We start from the raw sequence: 18,348 nt of genomic DNA on the forward strand, positions 1-18,348 counted from the left end.
GATGTACTACTATTGCCTCCTAACAGCACTGTGGGTGTACCTACAGCACATGGACTGCAGCGGTTCAAGAAGGCGGCTCATCACCATCTCCTCAAGGGCAGTTAGGGATGGCAACAAAGCCAGCGATATTCACATCCCATGAATGAATTTAAAGAAATAAGGTGGTATGGCGGCTTTAATGGATGCAGCAGCTCTGAAGTGAATGTCTGCTTGTTGAAGGGTACTTTTTCTTTACTCAGATAACCGCAAAGAAGTTTAGGTTGAAGACTTGGAGAAAATTTTGCAGACATATACAAGTACACAGACCACTCAACGTTGTTGAGTAAGTTGCTATTTGCTATTGGGCATTCCTTCAAATTACATCAATGAAAATGAATAAGGTGTTAGGAGTTAAGAGGCACGTATAGCTTTTTTATTGGACAGACAAAATCAACATGCATGAGTACCAAAGTTCTAAATTGATTTTGTTTGTTCAAACAGAAAGAACAATAGCATCCGAGGAGATGTGCTTTTCAATTTTGCTTCAGTCTTACTCTTAAAGAAATATCTCCTGGTTTTCTCCAGTCAGTCTGCATCATTAATTACCTGCAGTTCCCCAAGGGACAACAGTAATGTCTCTTGGCTTATTTCAGCAGTTTGGTAGTAGCACAATAAAGAAGTAGTACTTAAGCCAATATGCTGTAAATCAACAATCCACTCATTGCTTCAAATTGCTCCTCTGCTATGTATCCCAAAGAGAATACATCTGGACTTTTTCACAGTTCAAGTGAACATTGCAAGACATTCCATAACTGCAACAATGGCCTTTTAGTGAAATCCAAGCAATAGCACTGGTCATTAACCTAGCAGTGCTAAATACTGTTTGAGGCTGCTTGATGGAACGTGGTGCTGAAAAATTTTGCAGGAAACAGAGTTCTGGCAAAAACAGTTTAATGGTAATTGCCTGTTGATTACATCCCTCCATCTCAGAGATGGTCTTTCCAAAGCTCACACCCAAAAACTCGAATCCCACAAAGAACAAGGACCAGAGGTAAGTAGCCCCATAAATATACCGTGCCAACATGAAAATGCTGCACTGTGCATTTGCATTCAACCACTCTCTTCCCAACATTCACCCAGTACCAGGCCAATCCTTTATACCACTTAGCAACAGCATGTAGCCACTAAAATGTTGCATTCTGTGCCTTGTAACCAAAATGGAAGAAGCAAATGAGCACACATGACTTACATTGTTAGTATTTGCTGGATAACTCTCATCTAACAAATGGAAGATTTCAATGTATGTATGCTGATAGTAGTGCATTGCTGTTATGTGGATCATTTACAGAATGCACAGTATTTCCAAATGCTCATTTTTCAGCCACTGTTAGTTTGGTGCATGGAAACACTGAATCATTGATAACTGTTGAGATTTCTGATTATTCTTTGAAACAATGCAGTTCAAACTGAGACTGTACATGTGGAAGAGAACTTAAGAGTCTGTAAAAAATTAAAATAAAGAACAAAATGAAAATGAAAAGCTCTTTTGCAATTCAAGCTCCAAATCAATATTACCAAAAAATGTCCTTGCTCTCCATGTAAGTATGCAGCTATATTTATGTATTCTGCAAATGCATACTCCTTAGTCTAGGATAAATCCTAGCAGTAATGGTTAACTTACTACAATCAAATGGATAAAGTTCAGATGCTGGTCCTTTTATATTTACATTTTTGTTATACTTCATGAATCACTGAAGAATGCTTTTCCATGGAGGGCTAAGGACTATGGAGGATTTGCATGATTTAAAAAAAAAATTCTTTGGATGTGAGCATTGCTGGCAAAACTGGCATTTGTTGCCCACCCCTGCTTGTCCATGAGAATCTGGTGGTGGGCCTGATTGGCAGAATAAATTCAAAAATGGCCTTGAACTCCCACCAAATTAATGCACATAACAACTTATTTCTGGACTAAACAATGAATCCCACATTTATAACTTTGTTAAAAAAAATACGTCCCTGAGCTTTCCTTCATATAATTAATCTAAGATGACTGCAGTCAACATCTCTTTCCTTCACAATTAATCCATTATCATAATCGCAGTATAACATATGGCGGATCAAGTTGGCTACTAACTATGCATTGCTGTACATTCCAGATCACATACGACACAATTCTTCCTTAATGAATGTGGCAATTTCCAAATTTGCACAGCATTAGAAAATCTTTTAGAAACTTATCATCCCAACATCTGCCTTATTCTACAGTAATACACACTTTCTACAATCATCATTATTTAATACATCACTATATTCACATTCACAGCCTAGTTGGTTCATGAAAATATTCAGCTCCAGATAATGTTCCTTTCCTTTTGTAGATAATAATTTTAGCTCTATTAACTACGACAAGTGTAAATGGGGCCCTATATGTTACAGTGAAATTATTCTCCATTCTTTGAAGGAATTTATGTTAGGGCAGGTTTAGGTTACAAAGGACAAATTTACAATTAGAATCTTTTTCTTTAGCCAGTTCTTGTGCAAATAGCACAACATATTGCTTTGCATTCAGTGATGAAAGCCATTTGACGTTCGTCACAAATGAAAACCCCTTGCATCGCTGTGAAGTGTCATCTCCGTAAAGTTAACTCCTCCTATTATGAACAGTTGCAATATTAAATCCTCCTGTTACCATGCCTGAAGTGGGCAGATCATGTCACAGTTACAGCACCTACTTGATTATGTTTTTTGTACAGAATTAGCAGTTTGTCCTGATGAACTGTAACATCACAGTGGAAGGACTATCCTTTCCCAGGGCCTGTAAAAGAAGTCCAAAGTGATCCTGCTTGTTAGAACGTGGTATGATAGCAATCAGTCCCCTTGATTTGATTGTGTGCCCAAGAGTTTGGACAGTGCCAGCTACAGGTTGGAAAAGCAGCAGTTGTGATTGGACAAAAGAGCACAAAGTTGAACATTCTGCAAACTCATCCTCCCATAGAATCCCTCATAGAGTCCACTTTTTGAGCAAGTTCCTTAAAAGTTGGACGCTGAGTCGATGCACTGTTCCAGCATTCCTTCATTATTAAATACATCTGAGGTTGGAAGTAGAAATATGATTGAAATTAGAAAATAAGTTTGAGAACATTGTATGTCACCACCATAACATTGCTAAAAAAGGATTTTATATATCCTTCATTAAGCACCATCAACATCAAGCACTTGGTTTACTGTACGCCAGTTATATTCTAAGACCAGGCTTGGAAAGTCTCACACTACTACACTGGTAGGGAATATACTTTTTTACACTTCTTACACCAGCCTCTTTGAGCGAATCTGCCCATCCATTACCTATTCCTCTGGAATTATGAACAGTTTTGTGGTGTTGACTCATGCACATTCGGGATCATTCGGGTTGAACCATAGAACGATAGAACACTACAGCACAGAAAAACAGGCCATTCGGCCCTTCTATTCTGTGCCAAAATATTATTCCGCTAGTCCCATTGGATGAAGATGTGTGGGAGGTTGCTCATATGGAGCATAAACACTGCTATTGACCATTTGGGTTGAATAGTGTGTTTGTGGGTGTGATATAAATTCCATTTAATCTTAAATATAGTCCAAACTCATTTCTCATAATAATTCTTACAGGAGACTTATATCCCATTAAAAGGACTGGCCCAGAAAAATCCGAGGAAGATCTCCTCCCTTAAATTCATGGATAAATTGAGTTTTGATAATCTGCACCCAGTTCCTAATGAATTCAGATCCCAAGCATGAGCTCCCCATAATTTGATGGCACATCAGCAATCTCACTCAGAAGCTCAAGCTTCGGGGGGGTGGGAGGTTATGGGGGGGCAGGGGTGCCTCCTGTCGCCTCCATTAAATACTATACCCAGGCTGCAATTTGGTTGCTAGTTTTTAAATTGGTAAATAATTACTTCAAAGAACACTCTAAAGCTCTGCACACTTCTTTTATAACTGCACTTTACCCATTTTTCAAATGAAAGGACAGCTATTCACAGAAGACATAGTTAAAGGGAAAACTGCTTGTGATCAGTACCATGTCATGACACCCATCCGGATTTGGCAGCCTTCTACCCACTTTAAGAAGCTCGATCAAATGGAAGACAATCATCTGTCCTTGCTTGTCACTGCCGATCATGCGCATGAATTCCTGAAAATGCAATCAAAAATAAAATTTCACTGAATCAATATTTTTTAAAAGAGAAATATTAGAAAACTGTTTAACATTTAAATGAGCGATACTTGGAAGCTACCAAAATAAAATACCAAATAGATAAATATAACATATTATAATAAACATTCAGAACCTGCAGTGACTATCCTTTAGGTAGTAACACTTGTGAGTTCCGAACAGTAATTCATATGACAGACAGCTTTATAGAACTAAGCAGGAAGAGAAGCAAGTTTAATTGGTTCAAAAGAAGTTGGAGACTCACTGATGGTGGACTTTTAGTCTTCTCGCTGTATGTGAAAAGTTCATATAGCACCACTCCAAAGCTCCAGACATCTGAAGCCACTGAGAACTTGTTCTCCATCAGGGACTCCAGTGCGTACCTGTTCCAGATATTCACAGAAGCATCACATACTCAACCATCACAACCTGAACTGTTCTGCCATATCATATCAAAATCCCATAAGACAATGTTTCTATTTAAATAATGATTTTCCCTTCAGCCCTCCAAGTGCTGTGCACCACTTAAATGCTAAGGCAATCTTCTCCCAGAATTTTGCCAATGGCAGGTACAAGATGCACATTAATGCCATGATCTCCCTGCTCCCAATGTGGAAGCACCTCACTTGCAGTCGTACTTAACATCATAAGAAAAAGGTGCAAGAGCAGGCCATTCAGCCCTTCGAGTCTGCTATACAATTCAATAAGATCATGGCTGACCTTCGACCTCAACCCAACCTTTCCGCACTATTCTTACATTCCTTGGTGTTGAAAAATCTTTCAATCTCTACCTTGAACATACTCAACAACTGAGCATCTACAGCGTCTCAGGGCTGTAGAATTCAAGAGTCACAAGTGTTTGAATGAAGCATTGTCTCCTTGATGCAGTCTTAATGTTGTGCCTGTGCATAAATAAGAAAGATTCTGTATTTAGAATTGGGCTTACCAAAAGATTGGACTTTCCCCTGGCTCTTTCACCTTGTAATATTCTTTATCTTGTGGTAAGACTTTGGTCAAACCAAAATCACCGATTTTCACCCGGTTCTCATTTTCCACAAGAATGTTTCGTGTTGCCAGGTCTCGGTGTATATATCGTTTGGTTCCCAGATACTCCATCCCCTGCAACAATCAAACAAAACCAGGGCTTTCGAGAGTTAAATCAGTGATGGTTTCTTGAAACTGGCCCATTTGTATCTGGGCTGTGAATATGCCATAAACATGTACCATGTGTTTGCAGTTTGGGTTGCAATTGATTCTTTTCCATTAACAAACATACATATGAAATAGGAGCAGAAGTCGGCCATTCGGCCCCTCAAACCTGCTCCACCATTCAACAAGATCATGATTCATCTGTTTGTGTTTAAAGTTCCACATTCCCCAGCTACCTCCGAAAACTTTTGATTCCCTTGCCTAACAAGAATCTATCTGCCTCTGCCTTAAACATATTCAGTCACCCAGCCTCCAAGCCCTTCTGAGACAGAGTTTCAAAGTCGCACATCCTTCAGAAATAATTTCTCCTCATCTCTGTCTTAAAAGGGTGACCCCTAATTTTAAAACAGTTCCCCCTAGTTCTGGACTTGCCCTCAAGAGAAAACATCCTTTCCACGTCCACCTTGTCACTACCATTCAGGATCTCGTATTCTTCAATCAAGTCACCCCTCACTCTTCAAAACGCCAGTGAAAACAAGCCCAGCCTGCCCGACCTTTCATCGTATGACATACCGCTCATTCCAGGCATCAATCTCGTAAACCTCCCCTGAACTGCCTCCAACACATTGACATCCTTCTTAAATAAGGAGACCAAAATATTTGGGTTGTAACAGATCTTTTGGCATGACAGATAATTAGAATTCCGTCATGAAATAAAGCTGCCAGTGTAGTATGGTGGCTGTGACTGCTGAACTGGTGCAATTTGCACTAGCATTGTAGAGCAAGTAGCAAAAAATTACCAATCCACCCAGTTTTATTTTTCTGTATAAAGAAGGATTTTTGTGCAGATTAAACAAGCAATGATCCTGTATGAGGTTCCTGCATTTTGAGATTATACTACAGATACTGGGCTGCAACTTGCAGAAGACTGTATAGCAATCTAACTTCTGCTGACAGTTATATATGACATACCATTCCCTTTAGCGCACGCTCTTCAGAATTGAGGCAAACATCACGTTTCATTATCTCTTCTCTTTCTCTCCCTCACCAACATACAAACAGAAACATAGATTGTATAATTTATTGAAATATGTTAACCAATTGTAGGGGAAAATACTTTTTTTGATAATTACCCAAGAATATTTTTGTTTTTGTCAGACTAATTTTGAATTGTTAAATAGAGTTATAGAGTCTTGACAGCACAGAAGGAGGCTTAAAGATTGTAGGAGATACAACACAATGAAAAGAGTAAACTTATGTGGAAGCTGAAACAGTAACTTAATTCACTGGTACAGGTAGAAGAACAAGAAAAAGGAAAGTTATTGAGAGAGGCTTGTCACTCCCTATTCACTGAGGATGTCTGTCTTAATAAGTAACCTCTGGCCAGAAATACCGATGCCCTGGCATTGAGAGGCTGGAAGCTCAGTTATCCAGCATATTTAAAGCTGAGACTGACAAATATCTGCACTGTAGATGAATTACAAGACATAGTGATCAGGTGGGAAAGTGGAGGGTTTTTTAATTTTTTTTTTCTCTGGTGCTGAACATTGTGTAATCATCAGCGAACATCCCCACTTCTGAGTGTATGATGGAAGGCCATTGATGAAGCAGCTGAAGATGGTTGGACCTGGGACACTACCCTGAGGAACTTCAGTAGCAATGTCCTGGGACAGAGATGATTGGCCTCCAATAGCCACAGCCATCTTCCTTTGTGCTTAGGTATGACTCCAACCAGTGGAGCAATTTCTCCGATTCCCCTTGCCTTCAATTTTGATCAAGCTCCTAGATGTCACAATCTCTCAAATGCTGCTTTGATGTCAAGTGCAGTCACCCTCACTCTACATCTTGAATTCAGCTCTTTGTGCCATGTTTGAACCAAGGCTGTAATAAGCAGAGTGGCCTTGGTGGAACTCAAACTGAACATTATTGAGCAGGTTTTATGGCTGAGAGTGTGCCACTTGTTAGCACAATGGACCATACCTTCCATCACTTTGATGATGATTGAGAGGAGGCTGATGGGGCGTTAATTGGCTGCATTGGATTTGTCCCATTTTTTGTGGACAGGACATATCTGGACCATTTTCCACATTGTCAGGTAGATGCCAGCGTTGGAGTTGTACTGGGAACAGCTTGGCTAGTTCTGGAGCACAAGTCTTCAGTACTATTGCCGGGATGTTGTCAGAACCCTTAAGCTTTGCAGTATCCAGTGCCTTCAGCTATTTATTGATAACACGTGAAGTGAATCAAAATGGCTGAAGAATATAATCTATGATGTTGAGGGCCTCAAGAGGAGGGTGAGATGGATCATCCACTCAGCTAGATAGTTGCAATGCATTAGTATTGTCTTTAACAATGTTGTTCTGGGCTTCTCAATCAATGAAGATGGGGCTATTTATGGAGCCTCCTCTCCCAGTTGGTTGTTTAATTTTACGCAACCATTCATGACAGGATGTAGTAGGACTCCAGATCTTTGATCGATCCATTGGTTTTGGGATCACTTTGCTCCACCTATCACTTATTGCTGCTTCCACTATCTATCATAAGTCGTGCGGTGTTGTAGCTCCACCAGGTTGACACCTCATTTTTAGGTATGCCTGCTGCTGCTCTCCTGTAATCTTCATTGAACCAAGGTTGATCAGCTAGCTTAATGGTACTGGTAGAGCGAGGGATATAGAATGCTAGGTCACGAGGTTACAGATTGTGGTTGACTATAACGCTGCTGCTGCTGATGGCCCACAGTGCCTCATGAATGCCCAGTTTTGAGCTGTTAGATCTGTGCTAAATCTATCTCATTTAGCATGGGGACAGTGCAACACAACATGATGGATGGTATCCTCAATGTGAACAGGGGGCTTTGTCTCCACAGGAACCATGCAGTGGTCACCCCTACCAACACTGTCATGGATAAATCCATCTGTGACAGGTAAATTGATTAAGGTGAGGTCAAATAGGTTTTTCCCTTTGATAAAAGCAAAATACTGCGGATGCTGGAAATCTGAAACAAAACAAAAAATGCTGGAAAAACTCAGCAGTTCTGACAGCATCTAAGGAGAAAGAAACAGAGTTGACGTTTCGAGCTCTGGAGAAGGGTCATATGGACTCAAAACGTCAACTCGGTTTCTCTCTCCACAGATGGTGTCAGTCCTGCTGAGCTTTTCCAGCATTTTCTGCTTTTGTTTCAGGTTTTTCCCTTTTGTTGGTTTTCTCACCACCTGCTGCAGGCAAAGTCTGACAGATATGTCCTCCAGAACTCGGCCAGCTACCGAGTCACTCTTGAAGTTGAGCATCGAAGTTCCCCACCCAGAATACAATCAGTGTCCTTGCCACCCTCATTCCAAGTGGTGTCCAACATGGACGAGTGCAGATTCATCAGTTGAGGGAAGGTGATAATTGGCAGGGAATTTTGAGGATTCCCAGGGCAATTCCCTCCTGACTGTTTTCCACTGTGCCACCAACCCTGTTGTGTAAATGTATCAAAGAATATGGACAAAAAGTGGGTAAATGGAATTGAGGAATGGAAATGAGCCATAATCTAATTTAATAGCAGAGCAGGCTCAAGGAGCAGAATGGCTTAATGCTGTTCCTGATGTTTCCAAAAAAAAAGCATCATAATATGGGATAAATGCTTTGATGACAATTAATCAGATTCACTAGATTTGTTTTTGCTTTATAGGTCAGGGAAAAGCCGAACAGGACACGAACTTCTGCAACAGAAACCACCAATTCAACCCAAAGATGTGGAAGGCTGCCCTCTTGTGGCATAACAAAAACATTGAGGCCACCGAGCACAAACCAAATCTCATGGGGCAGGATATTGCCCTTGGTGGGGGTGCTCGGCGGAGGGTGGGGGGGGTGGTGGGTGGGAGGAGGGGGAGAGGTGGGGGGAGTTGGGGGTTGTCGGGAAGCCGACCGCTGCCCGTGATCGGCTCCGTACTGCAATTTCACGCAAGTGGGCCAATTAAGGCCTGCCCTGTGTGGATCGTAAGCGGCAATGCTGAGCGTTGCCTGTGCGGGCAGGGGGAAGAGGGAGAGCGTCATTTTACACTCAGGCATGTTAGGCAGCCGCATGACGAGTGTAATATTCTGCCCATTGAGTTTTCCAAGTTTATATATATTCACTCTCACCTGCAGTATGATATTCTCAGTAACATTTTGTAAGAATGAAAACTATCTACAGGGATTGTTCTGACTGCACTTTCTGAAGATTGATGCTGGAAGGTTTCAAAGGCAATTGTCAGCTTAAGTTAAGCTGGCAATCGAGGCTTCAGTTTTAAATAAATCGATCATTTTGTTTAGCCCACAATCTATATTTGTTTTCAGATAAGAGCAGAGCAGATTATCCTACTGCCCTGTTCTTGGTGCAATTCGCCAGAGCGGAAACAGGTTAACTGGTCTCAGTGCTGTTCGCTTGCTCTTCCAGTGTGCAAACTGGCTGTGTGGTTTGTCTCAAAAACAACAGCGATTACAGCTCAAAAGTAACTTATGGCCTGTGAAATGCTGTAGGTTAGCACGAGATAAATGTAAATCCTTCCTTATAGAACATAATATGCGGCCTGCAAAACCATGATATCTGCTTCAAGTATCAAAAGTAAAACCAAATAAACTATTTAACCACCCGTAATAGGTAATGATGAAAATGCACAATACAGCCCATTCAGTTCACCAGGGTCAAGTGGGTGCTTAGGTCCCACATGAGCATCCCACCCACCAACCCCCGACCCCTTTTTATCTGACCCTATCAGCATATACTCCTGGCCCTTTCCTTTGATATTTACCTAGCTCCCCTGTAAATGCATTTGTTATTTATCTCAACTACTCCTTGTGGTAGTGACTTCCACATTCTGAGTACTCTCTGAGTAAAGAAGTTGCTCTTTGAAGGGTTTTAGCGGTAACCTGTATACCCGAACAACAAAATAGTTGAATAAAAACGAGGAAGCAGTTAATTAAGCACAATCGTAAGTCATAGCTATAGCAGAGTATCAAAGGTACTGCACTGTAAACTTGTACAGTATTTGTACTGAAATAAGGCAGCTGCCAGTTCTTATACAGCAATTGTTTACCTTGCAGATTTGAGAAGCATAAGCAAGCAGCTTCTTGTGATCAATCCGATCTTTGTTCTTCTGTAAATAGTCACGAAGGCTTCCATGAGGTAGGTACTCCATAATTAATCTCAAGTTTCTCCGTCCTGTTTCAACAAAAACAAAACTTTTGGTGTAAGCAGCCAACATTATTACCCGATTGTCGGCATTAAATTTGTGTTTGAAGACTTTTTTTACTTCATTCTTTACGGCAGGTGGGCATCGCTGGCAAGGCTAGCATTTGTTGTTCATTCCTAATTGCCTTTGAATCAAATGGCTTGCTAGGCCACTTTAGAGTGCAGTTCAGAGTCAATCACATTGCTCTGGGTCTGGAGTCACTTAGAGCAGATTTCCTTCCCTAAAGGGCAATGGGGAACTGGATGGGGTTTTACAACAATCAATGGTAGTTGTCATCTATTCTCAGGTCTAGACTCAGTAATGGTAACTGGACTACAGATCTGCTTATTGAATTTAAATTCCACCAGCTGCTGTGGTGGAATTTGAACCCAATGCCCCTGCAACATTAGCCTGGGCCTCTGGATTACCAGTACAGGGGCATTAGAGGAGATGGTGGTTTAGTGGGAAAGACAACACCTGAAACAGTGCAGGGCTCCTTCAGAAACACATTGGGTATGGCAGCATACATTTGCCACTCAACTCTGAGTGGGAAATTGAATCCACAACCTCCTGATGCAGAGGCAAGTGCGTTACATACTAAGCCACGTGTTGTGATCTTCTGCACCTGATCAGCCCTGACTGCCAGATTGAACTACAGTGACTATTAAGTTCATTATTTGTTTTGCACACACAGATCTGAGCCCCTGTCAGACCATGGCTAAAATTAGAAGAGCCAGTTGTTTTGGGTTTTGAGCTGGCAGCCTAACCAGTGGGTTGCAAAGAGATAGCTACAGGCCGCTCATCGAACAGCCAAAGCTGTTAAATCAATTGCTTCCTTTGGCTGCTCCCCCAGAACAGTGTGGTGCCCATCCCATCTACCTTGGACTGGCACTTAACATCCCCACAATCCCCAATAAGTTACCTGTGGCCCGTTTTGGTGTCAGAGCTAGCCGGAATTGGCCAGGTCCTGATGGGCAATTTGCATCAGAATGCCCAACAGGTGTCCTCGGCTCGCCTGTTTAATAAAAACAAGTCCCAAGACCCAATTTCAATCAGGCTATGGAAATGTGCCACAGGGAAACTGTTCTGATTCCTCCAGAAAATTGGCGCAAGTTGAATTTCTTCCCGCACAGCCTCACTTTCTGTTCCAATGTACTTATTGTGTACACAAGATGGAAAGTTCTTTGGCTAGGTGCGCACACAATACAATCACATGCAGTGAGATTCACAAGGTATTACCACAAGTGAGTTAACTCATTGTCCATATTGTGATGTTTACAGCGGATCGCAGTTGGTCAGGGTATAATTATACTGCTCAATTAAAACCATACCCTTCCTCCTTCCTCAAATTTTCTCACCTCCCACAAACCAGACTTTTCAAAACTTCCTTACTGCTCCAAAAGTTGTGAGGCGCTATGAAATGCCCTCCATCAGCACGAGTTTGGAGGTGGGGGAACCCCGCCACTTTTCTGCCTCCATCCCTAATAAGTCTACAGTGGGAGAGCCCATGGATGGCTTTCTCACTCCACAGCCATGCAAACCCATGTGGGGTTGCTTTCAGGTTTCCGAGGATAGGGGATCTTCACTCAAAGGTACTCAGTGCCTGATCTAAGGACCCAGCATCGGGATAAGGCACGAGGACGGGGGCGGGGTGCCCACTGAGAACCACACACCTGCCCTTGCTGCAGACCTCCCATCACTCCCCCCTCCCCAGCAGTGCCTACCCTGTGACCCCACCCTACCCCCCTATCACTCACCAGTAGCCTGGGATCCAGTGATGATCATAAGCCTTGGGTGGGTGTTGCTCCTCTGGCAGACACCACCTCCTTGGTGGCGTGCCGTTCAACAGAGCTGCTGGCCGCTGGCAGACCAACAGCTCTTGGTGTGGGAGACTCAAGGGTCCACTGACAGCCAGGGGAGCCAATTAAGTGGCCAATTATGAGCCAATTACTGCCTCCACCAATACATGGGGAGACTGTCATGTAGTGCCTAGAGGGCTCCCAGCAGGTTGAGTATGGGGGCTGGGAGTTCTAGTTATGGGCACTCCATGACCCATGGAGAGTACCCTCTGCTCCCCACACCGCCCGATGGTACTGCTGATGTTGCCGATACACCGATCTTCCATGTTGGGCTGCCATCCTTAATTGAATGTCAGACCCTTAACTGGTTGCCGCTGGCAATATGTGGCCCCGGTGGCTGCCAAAGTGGGGTTGGCTCCCACTTTCATCCTCGGCATCGGGATTTCTCTGTCACCCACAAATGAAGCCCAAAGGAAATTATTTCCATGAGAGAACTGGAACAAGGCGGCAGCTTGAAAATTCGCAGCTTGACTCTCAGTGAGGCGTCACCGCGTGTTATGATGCCCAGTTCATTTAAGTATAGGCCGATTAGACTTACCAGCGCTGTAGCACACTCCTTTGTACTTGACAATGTTGTCATGCTGAAGGGACTTGAGGATTTCAATTTCTCTTTCAAAGTCGCGTACGTGTTCTGCAGTGCTTTGCTGCAGCTTCTTCACTGCCACCACATCGCCTGTGCTGTCCTGCAGTGGGTCATATCGGCAGAGCTCAACACTGCCAAAGTTACCCTATTTGGGATGAGGAACACTGGGTTAATCTGCCGAACGGATGTAGAAATTATACACTTTGTTTTTATGAAACTCTACCATTCAACGTATATTGAATCAGAATGCCTTGCCATGAGTGAGAGTTTGCCCAGGTTCTCTTCACAGTTCCACAGTGTAAAAATGACTTTATACTCAAGTGTGCAGACGCAGCTACAGAAAGGAATTCTACTCATCTTGAAATGATCTGGCTTAAAGAAAGTCAAGTGTCGCCAATATTTGAGTTTTTGGATAGGTTCTTTTACTCCTGGGCAATTCAGGGCAACATTTTCTACAAACCTAGTTATACTTACATGGATTTCTGCAGCAAGATGAATTAATGCAGAGCATTTACTTGGTCAGACTACAAAGCTGATTTTGTGTCCTGAAACTCCATCCCTCAGCAATATGCGTAAATTGCTGAATAACAGGGGATTTTTAAAACTGGAAATAGATTAGAGGCTAGATTTAAGTGGTAAACTGTGTGAATCATTACCTTGCCCAACTGCTGTAAAAATATGAGATGCCTTTCCTCAAACTGTGCAGGATCATGGTCTGTACAGGCACCAAGGAAGCCAAGACCGCCACCTCGCATATTTGGCAGTAAGTCACTTTCGGCCAATAATTCATAATCTGTAGGACAAACAATAATCTGCTTCAGAGAGGGTTTTCAATTTGATAAACAGCCCCTTCTCTGATCAAGGGCTCTTGTCTTCACACAGTCTCAAAAATTAGAAGAGGCTTGAATAGTTAAGGTGTTCTTCACAACCACCGGACATCCCAAAGTGCTTTACAAGCCAATGAAATAATTTTAATAATGTAGGAAACACAACAACCAATTTGCACACAGCAAGCTCCCAACAGCAGCAATATGATAATGACCAAGTAATTTTTTTGTGTGTGTGATATCGATTGAGGGGTAAATAGTAGCCAGGACATTGGGGATAACTCTCCTGCTCTTCTTTTAAATACCATGGGATCTTTTATGTCCATCTAAGGCAGCAAATGGGGCCTTGGTTTAATGTCTCATCTGAAAGACAGCATCTCTGATGCTGCAGCACTCACTCAGTACTGCACTCAGCCATCAAGTCTTGGAGTAGGTCCTGACCCCACAATCTTCTGACTCAGAGGTGAGTGCTACCAACTGAGCCATGGCTGACACAAAGACCCAACATCCATCCTCAGGCAAGCAAGAGAGTGTTTTCTTCAGGGAAAATACAAGAGAAAAAAAATGCTAAAATATTAATACTGCACACTGAAGTAAAGTTGCCTGTATGATAGGCAAGGTTTTTTAATGTTTCCATGGAAGATGTTTATAACTATGGCCTTAATTTCACAATAGTTAATACTTCATAGAACATTGAACGTGCTCCAAAACATCTGTGCCTTTGAAGAGACCATGGAAGTTTCAGGCTCACGAATTGTCCTTGAGGAGTGATTTTGTATTTTAATTCGCCCTAGTGTATGCTCCTTTTTAATTGGCTTTCTTTTCCAACTTTCATACCATTTTACAGAAACAGGGCAGATCCGCAATATGTTTTGAGAAAGGCAAAATGAACCTTAAAGCCACACAGAAAGGTACAGCACTAAGAACTGTCTAGCTTGCGAAAATTCCACACGGGAACATGCCCTGTTAATAGGAAAATTGATCAAACTCTGCCAAGGGTAGGATTAATTCTTAATCATACATCCCAAAAAAAAAGTAGAAACAAAAGCCTGTTCTAACAGGCCTGGCTGAAGCTTATGCTTCAACTGGTCACTTTAGAGAAGGATCTTATGGCCAACTACATGTCACGCCAGTCCCAGACTGCATGGCTGACTGTTAATGCCCTCAGGACAACTGGGGTCTGGTTTTCTGGTCAAAGAAGAAAGTTCAGTCATTATTGTAGCTTTACCCCCAAACATGTTCACGTTAAAACAAACAAATGTAAGTTTGTAAAACACATCAGTAATCCAAGCATATGAATAAAAGGAGCTTAGTCTCATTCAATTTGTTTCGTTTCAGAATTGGGAGGGGGTGGGAGTAACGCACCTGGGGTAAAGAGGCTGTTCAGGTCACGTATTATGGCACGAAACGAAGGCCTGAAGTCTGGATCATAATTCATGCATTGATTGATGAGGTTTGCCAGCTCTAACCACTTTGGCGCAGGAAGCTGATGCTTATCTTCGTAAAACTGCAGTTTCTGCCCAAAGTAAAAACAAAAAGTTAAAAAGAATTCAAAATTCATCATCAGGTAACAGATGAAGTCAAGCTTCAGGAGCTTCCGCACATTTTCAACGAAAGAAAAATAGAAATTAGATCTATAAAAATATGCCAAAGGGCTGAAAATTTAAAAGGCAAAAGGAGCTATCCATCATTATCAAGAGTGGCACCCTACCTATAAACTAATAGGCATCTGCTAGCCCTGCTTTCCAGTGGATTTGACCCCCCTTAAAGTATACTTCATCAGAAAAGCATATTTCAAGTTGCATCAAAGCATAGTATTCAAATGCTATCCTGTCATCTTACAGATGCTGCCTGATTTGCCGTATATTTCTAACCTTTTATTTTTCTCCCTCTTTATTTGTACAATGGGAATTTCACACAAACACCACGAGTGGAGACATAGTCCTTGCAAGAAGGCATTGTTTGTTATAGTGTGAAAATAGGGGCTAGGCAAAGTGAATTGTATTTACATCCAGTGCAACTTACCCTTGTGGAGTCAAGTGGACCAAGTGGCTTATCTCCTCCACTGCAAATCTCCCATAAAGTAGTACCAAAACTCCATTTGTCTGTTGCCAAGCTCAAATTCTTGGGATCCTCAATGCATTCTGGTGGCACCCAGGGAATCCGTTCAACTAAGACTGCATAATAAAACAGATTGTCACACTCCAGCCAGCAAGCCAACAAATATTTCCTGGCCACAGAATGTAAAACTAAAATTACATTAACCAGAGAACTGTATAATATTACCTCTAAAACACGTCAAAAACATGGGCTCTCTGACTAAAGGGGAACAAATTTGAAAAAATGGGTTATTGGTGATCTTATTACTTGGATAAAGCAAAACCTCCCACATACAAGTGAATTGTTTTGAAGGTACGTGAAGATACCTAAAAACACTGCACCCTGCACCACAATCTGATTGAAATCACATTCAATGTCAGAGGTTCCTCTCTTATCTCTGGCAAACTCTTCAAATCAGAGATAAAAACAAAAAAACTGCGAATGCTGGAAATTCAAAACAAAAACAGAATTACTTGGAAAAACTCAGCAGGTCTGGCAGCAAGTTCTGTCAAAGGGTCATGAGGACTCGAAGCATCGACTCTTTTCTTCTTCGCCGATGCTGCCAGACCTGCTGAGTTTTTCCAGGTAATTCTGTTTTTGTCTTCAAATCAGAGCTTGCTTTGTTGAATCACTGGAAAGGTATTTTGCAATACTGTAATGCTGACCCACTCTATTCACAAGATAATTACAGTTAAGAAAGTCTGTTTGCCCCTCACAATCATCCATTCGAAGAGATCTTGGATTCCCGCTAATGCCGAACCACTGGTTTTTGAAATGATTCCAGGACTATGTCTCCACTAGTCTAACCAGAGGTTTTATTCACACATTGATTGCACTGTGTGGGAAGATGAATTTCCTAAAATGACCTTTAACCTGTTGACCAATTTAAATTAATATTCTGGGTAAAACATTTTCTGCACCACTAATAATTTTATATACCTTAGTAGGTCACCTCACAGAAGCCACCTTTATGGGTTGTAACCTTTATGGGTTAAACATCTTCAGTCTTTCCTCATATCTCAGATCCCTAACACCAGAGAGCAGCCTCTTTTCTTCATTGTCCCCAACCCTTAAATGCCTCTCATTGATCAGACTTAATGTAACATTCATGGTGCAGACAAACTAGAACACAGTGAAGTTTTATCATTACCTTTGACTCGAATTCTGCTGTAGTTAGTAGATAATGGGACCCACAATCGAAGAGTCATGGGTTCAAGGCCCATGTTGAGTAATGATATTTTTCTTAAACATTTTCAAATACTTTTTAATTTCTTCCCCCCAAAAAGAGTCCTTAAACTAGATATTACAAATCAATTCTTGATTGGAAGTTGGGAACCTCATTTACTGAAATGTTTTGATTATATATCTTCACCTTTTACTGAATCATCAGAAGCATGTTTTACAGAGGAAACAGTTGAAAATGATAGGTAGACTAGATAGAAGAACTTGCAGTTGGTTAAGGACCACACGGACCTAAAAATGGGTGACTTGTTAGTCTCTGTTAAGCCAGCTTGTTTGTTTTAATACAAGCAGCTGACACCCTGACACAGACTGCACATGTGCAGCAAGTGCTTTCCCCTAGTGGTGCAGCATAAATAAACAGCCTTTAGCTAAGTAGTTAATTTTTTTATTTATTCGTTCTTGGGATGTGGGCATCCCTAATTGTTCATGGGGCATTATTTTTTTAAAGAGTCATTGGTAAGGACAGCAGATTTCCTTCCCTAAAGGACATTGGTGAACCAGATGGGTTTACAACAATGGTTTCATGGTCGTCATCAGATTTTTAATTCAAATTTCACTATCTGCCATGGTGGGATTTGAACCTGGGCCCCAGAGCATTACCCTGTGTCTCTGGAATACCAGTCCAGTGACAATACCACTATGCCACCACCTCCCCCTCTTCGTTTATTGTCGCGCTTAGTATTTTAGATATGCTTGGTATTAAATTCTTAAGTCCCTCTCAGCCTCATCTGCTTTCAGAAATGCGAACAACAAGCAAAGGCAGAATTGGACTTTGCTTGACCTGGACACACTTACTGCCTAGTCTCACACATGAGAATGTCACTTGTTGAGACTCTAGAAGGCAACAGGCACTTGTCAACAATACCCCAGCTTAATTCAAACTTCAGGAAAGACGAAAATGGTGAGAGAGGGAGAGAAGCTGTTCTGTAGTCACCCCCACCATAGCAGAAGCAAATCATCCAGTCAGCGTATCAAACAACAGAGAAGACTCAAAGCTTGGGTGCAGTCTGATACATATGGCAAAGCCTACTCTGAAATTTAAGGGGTTGAAACAGGCAGGTCGTACCAATTCTCTGCCTAATTCAAACGTAAATTGCTTCCTTGGTAACGCTCCCCAAAGAGGTCAAAAAGCTTGCAAGGCTGCCTCTGAGTTGGAACAGGCATTCCTCAGGATATGACCAATAGGTGCAAGCACTAATGAAGGAGCATTTCAGATAAC

The 18,348-nt window shown here is 41.9% G+C and overlaps 1 protein-coding gene across 15 annotated transcripts in view; it reads right to left on the reverse strand.

Moving 5' to 3' along the window:
* Positions 1–390: 390 nt before the first annotated feature.
* The window catches only part of LOC121277003 (tyrosine-protein kinase JAK2-like), a 263,167-nt gene continuing 245,209 nt past the window's right edge, over positions 391–18,348 (reverse strand). For all 15 annotated transcript variants that reach the window (XM_041185838.1, XM_041185835.1, XM_041185834.1 and 12 more), the window contains 9 exons: positions 15,813–15,964; positions 15,153–15,303; positions 13,617–13,753; positions 12,916–13,105; positions 10,384–10,508; positions 5,121–5,293; positions 4,440–4,557; positions 4,040–4,153; positions 391–3,068 (listed from right to left, as the gene is read on the reverse strand). In XM_041185838.1, the coding sequence (XP_041041772.1) occupies positions 2,961–3,068; positions 4,040–4,153; positions 4,440–4,557; positions 5,121–5,293; positions 10,384–10,508; positions 12,916–13,105; positions 13,617–13,753; positions 15,153–15,303; positions 15,813–15,964 (1,268 nt within the window). In that variant the 3' untranslated portion in view covers positions 391–2,960. The remainder of the gene's footprint in view (positions 3,069–4,039; positions 4,154–4,439; positions 4,558–5,120; positions 5,294–10,383; positions 10,509–12,915; positions 13,106–13,616; positions 13,754–15,152; positions 15,304–15,812; positions 15,965–18,348) is intronic.

The sequence above is a fragment of the Carcharodon carcharias genome, chromosome 4, assembly GCF_017639515.1.
Source record: "Carcharodon carcharias isolate sCarCar2 chromosome 4, sCarCar2.pri, whole genome shotgun sequence".
Taxonomy (NCBI): Eukaryota; Metazoa; Chordata; class Chondrichthyes; order Lamniformes; family Lamnidae; genus Carcharodon; species Carcharodon carcharias.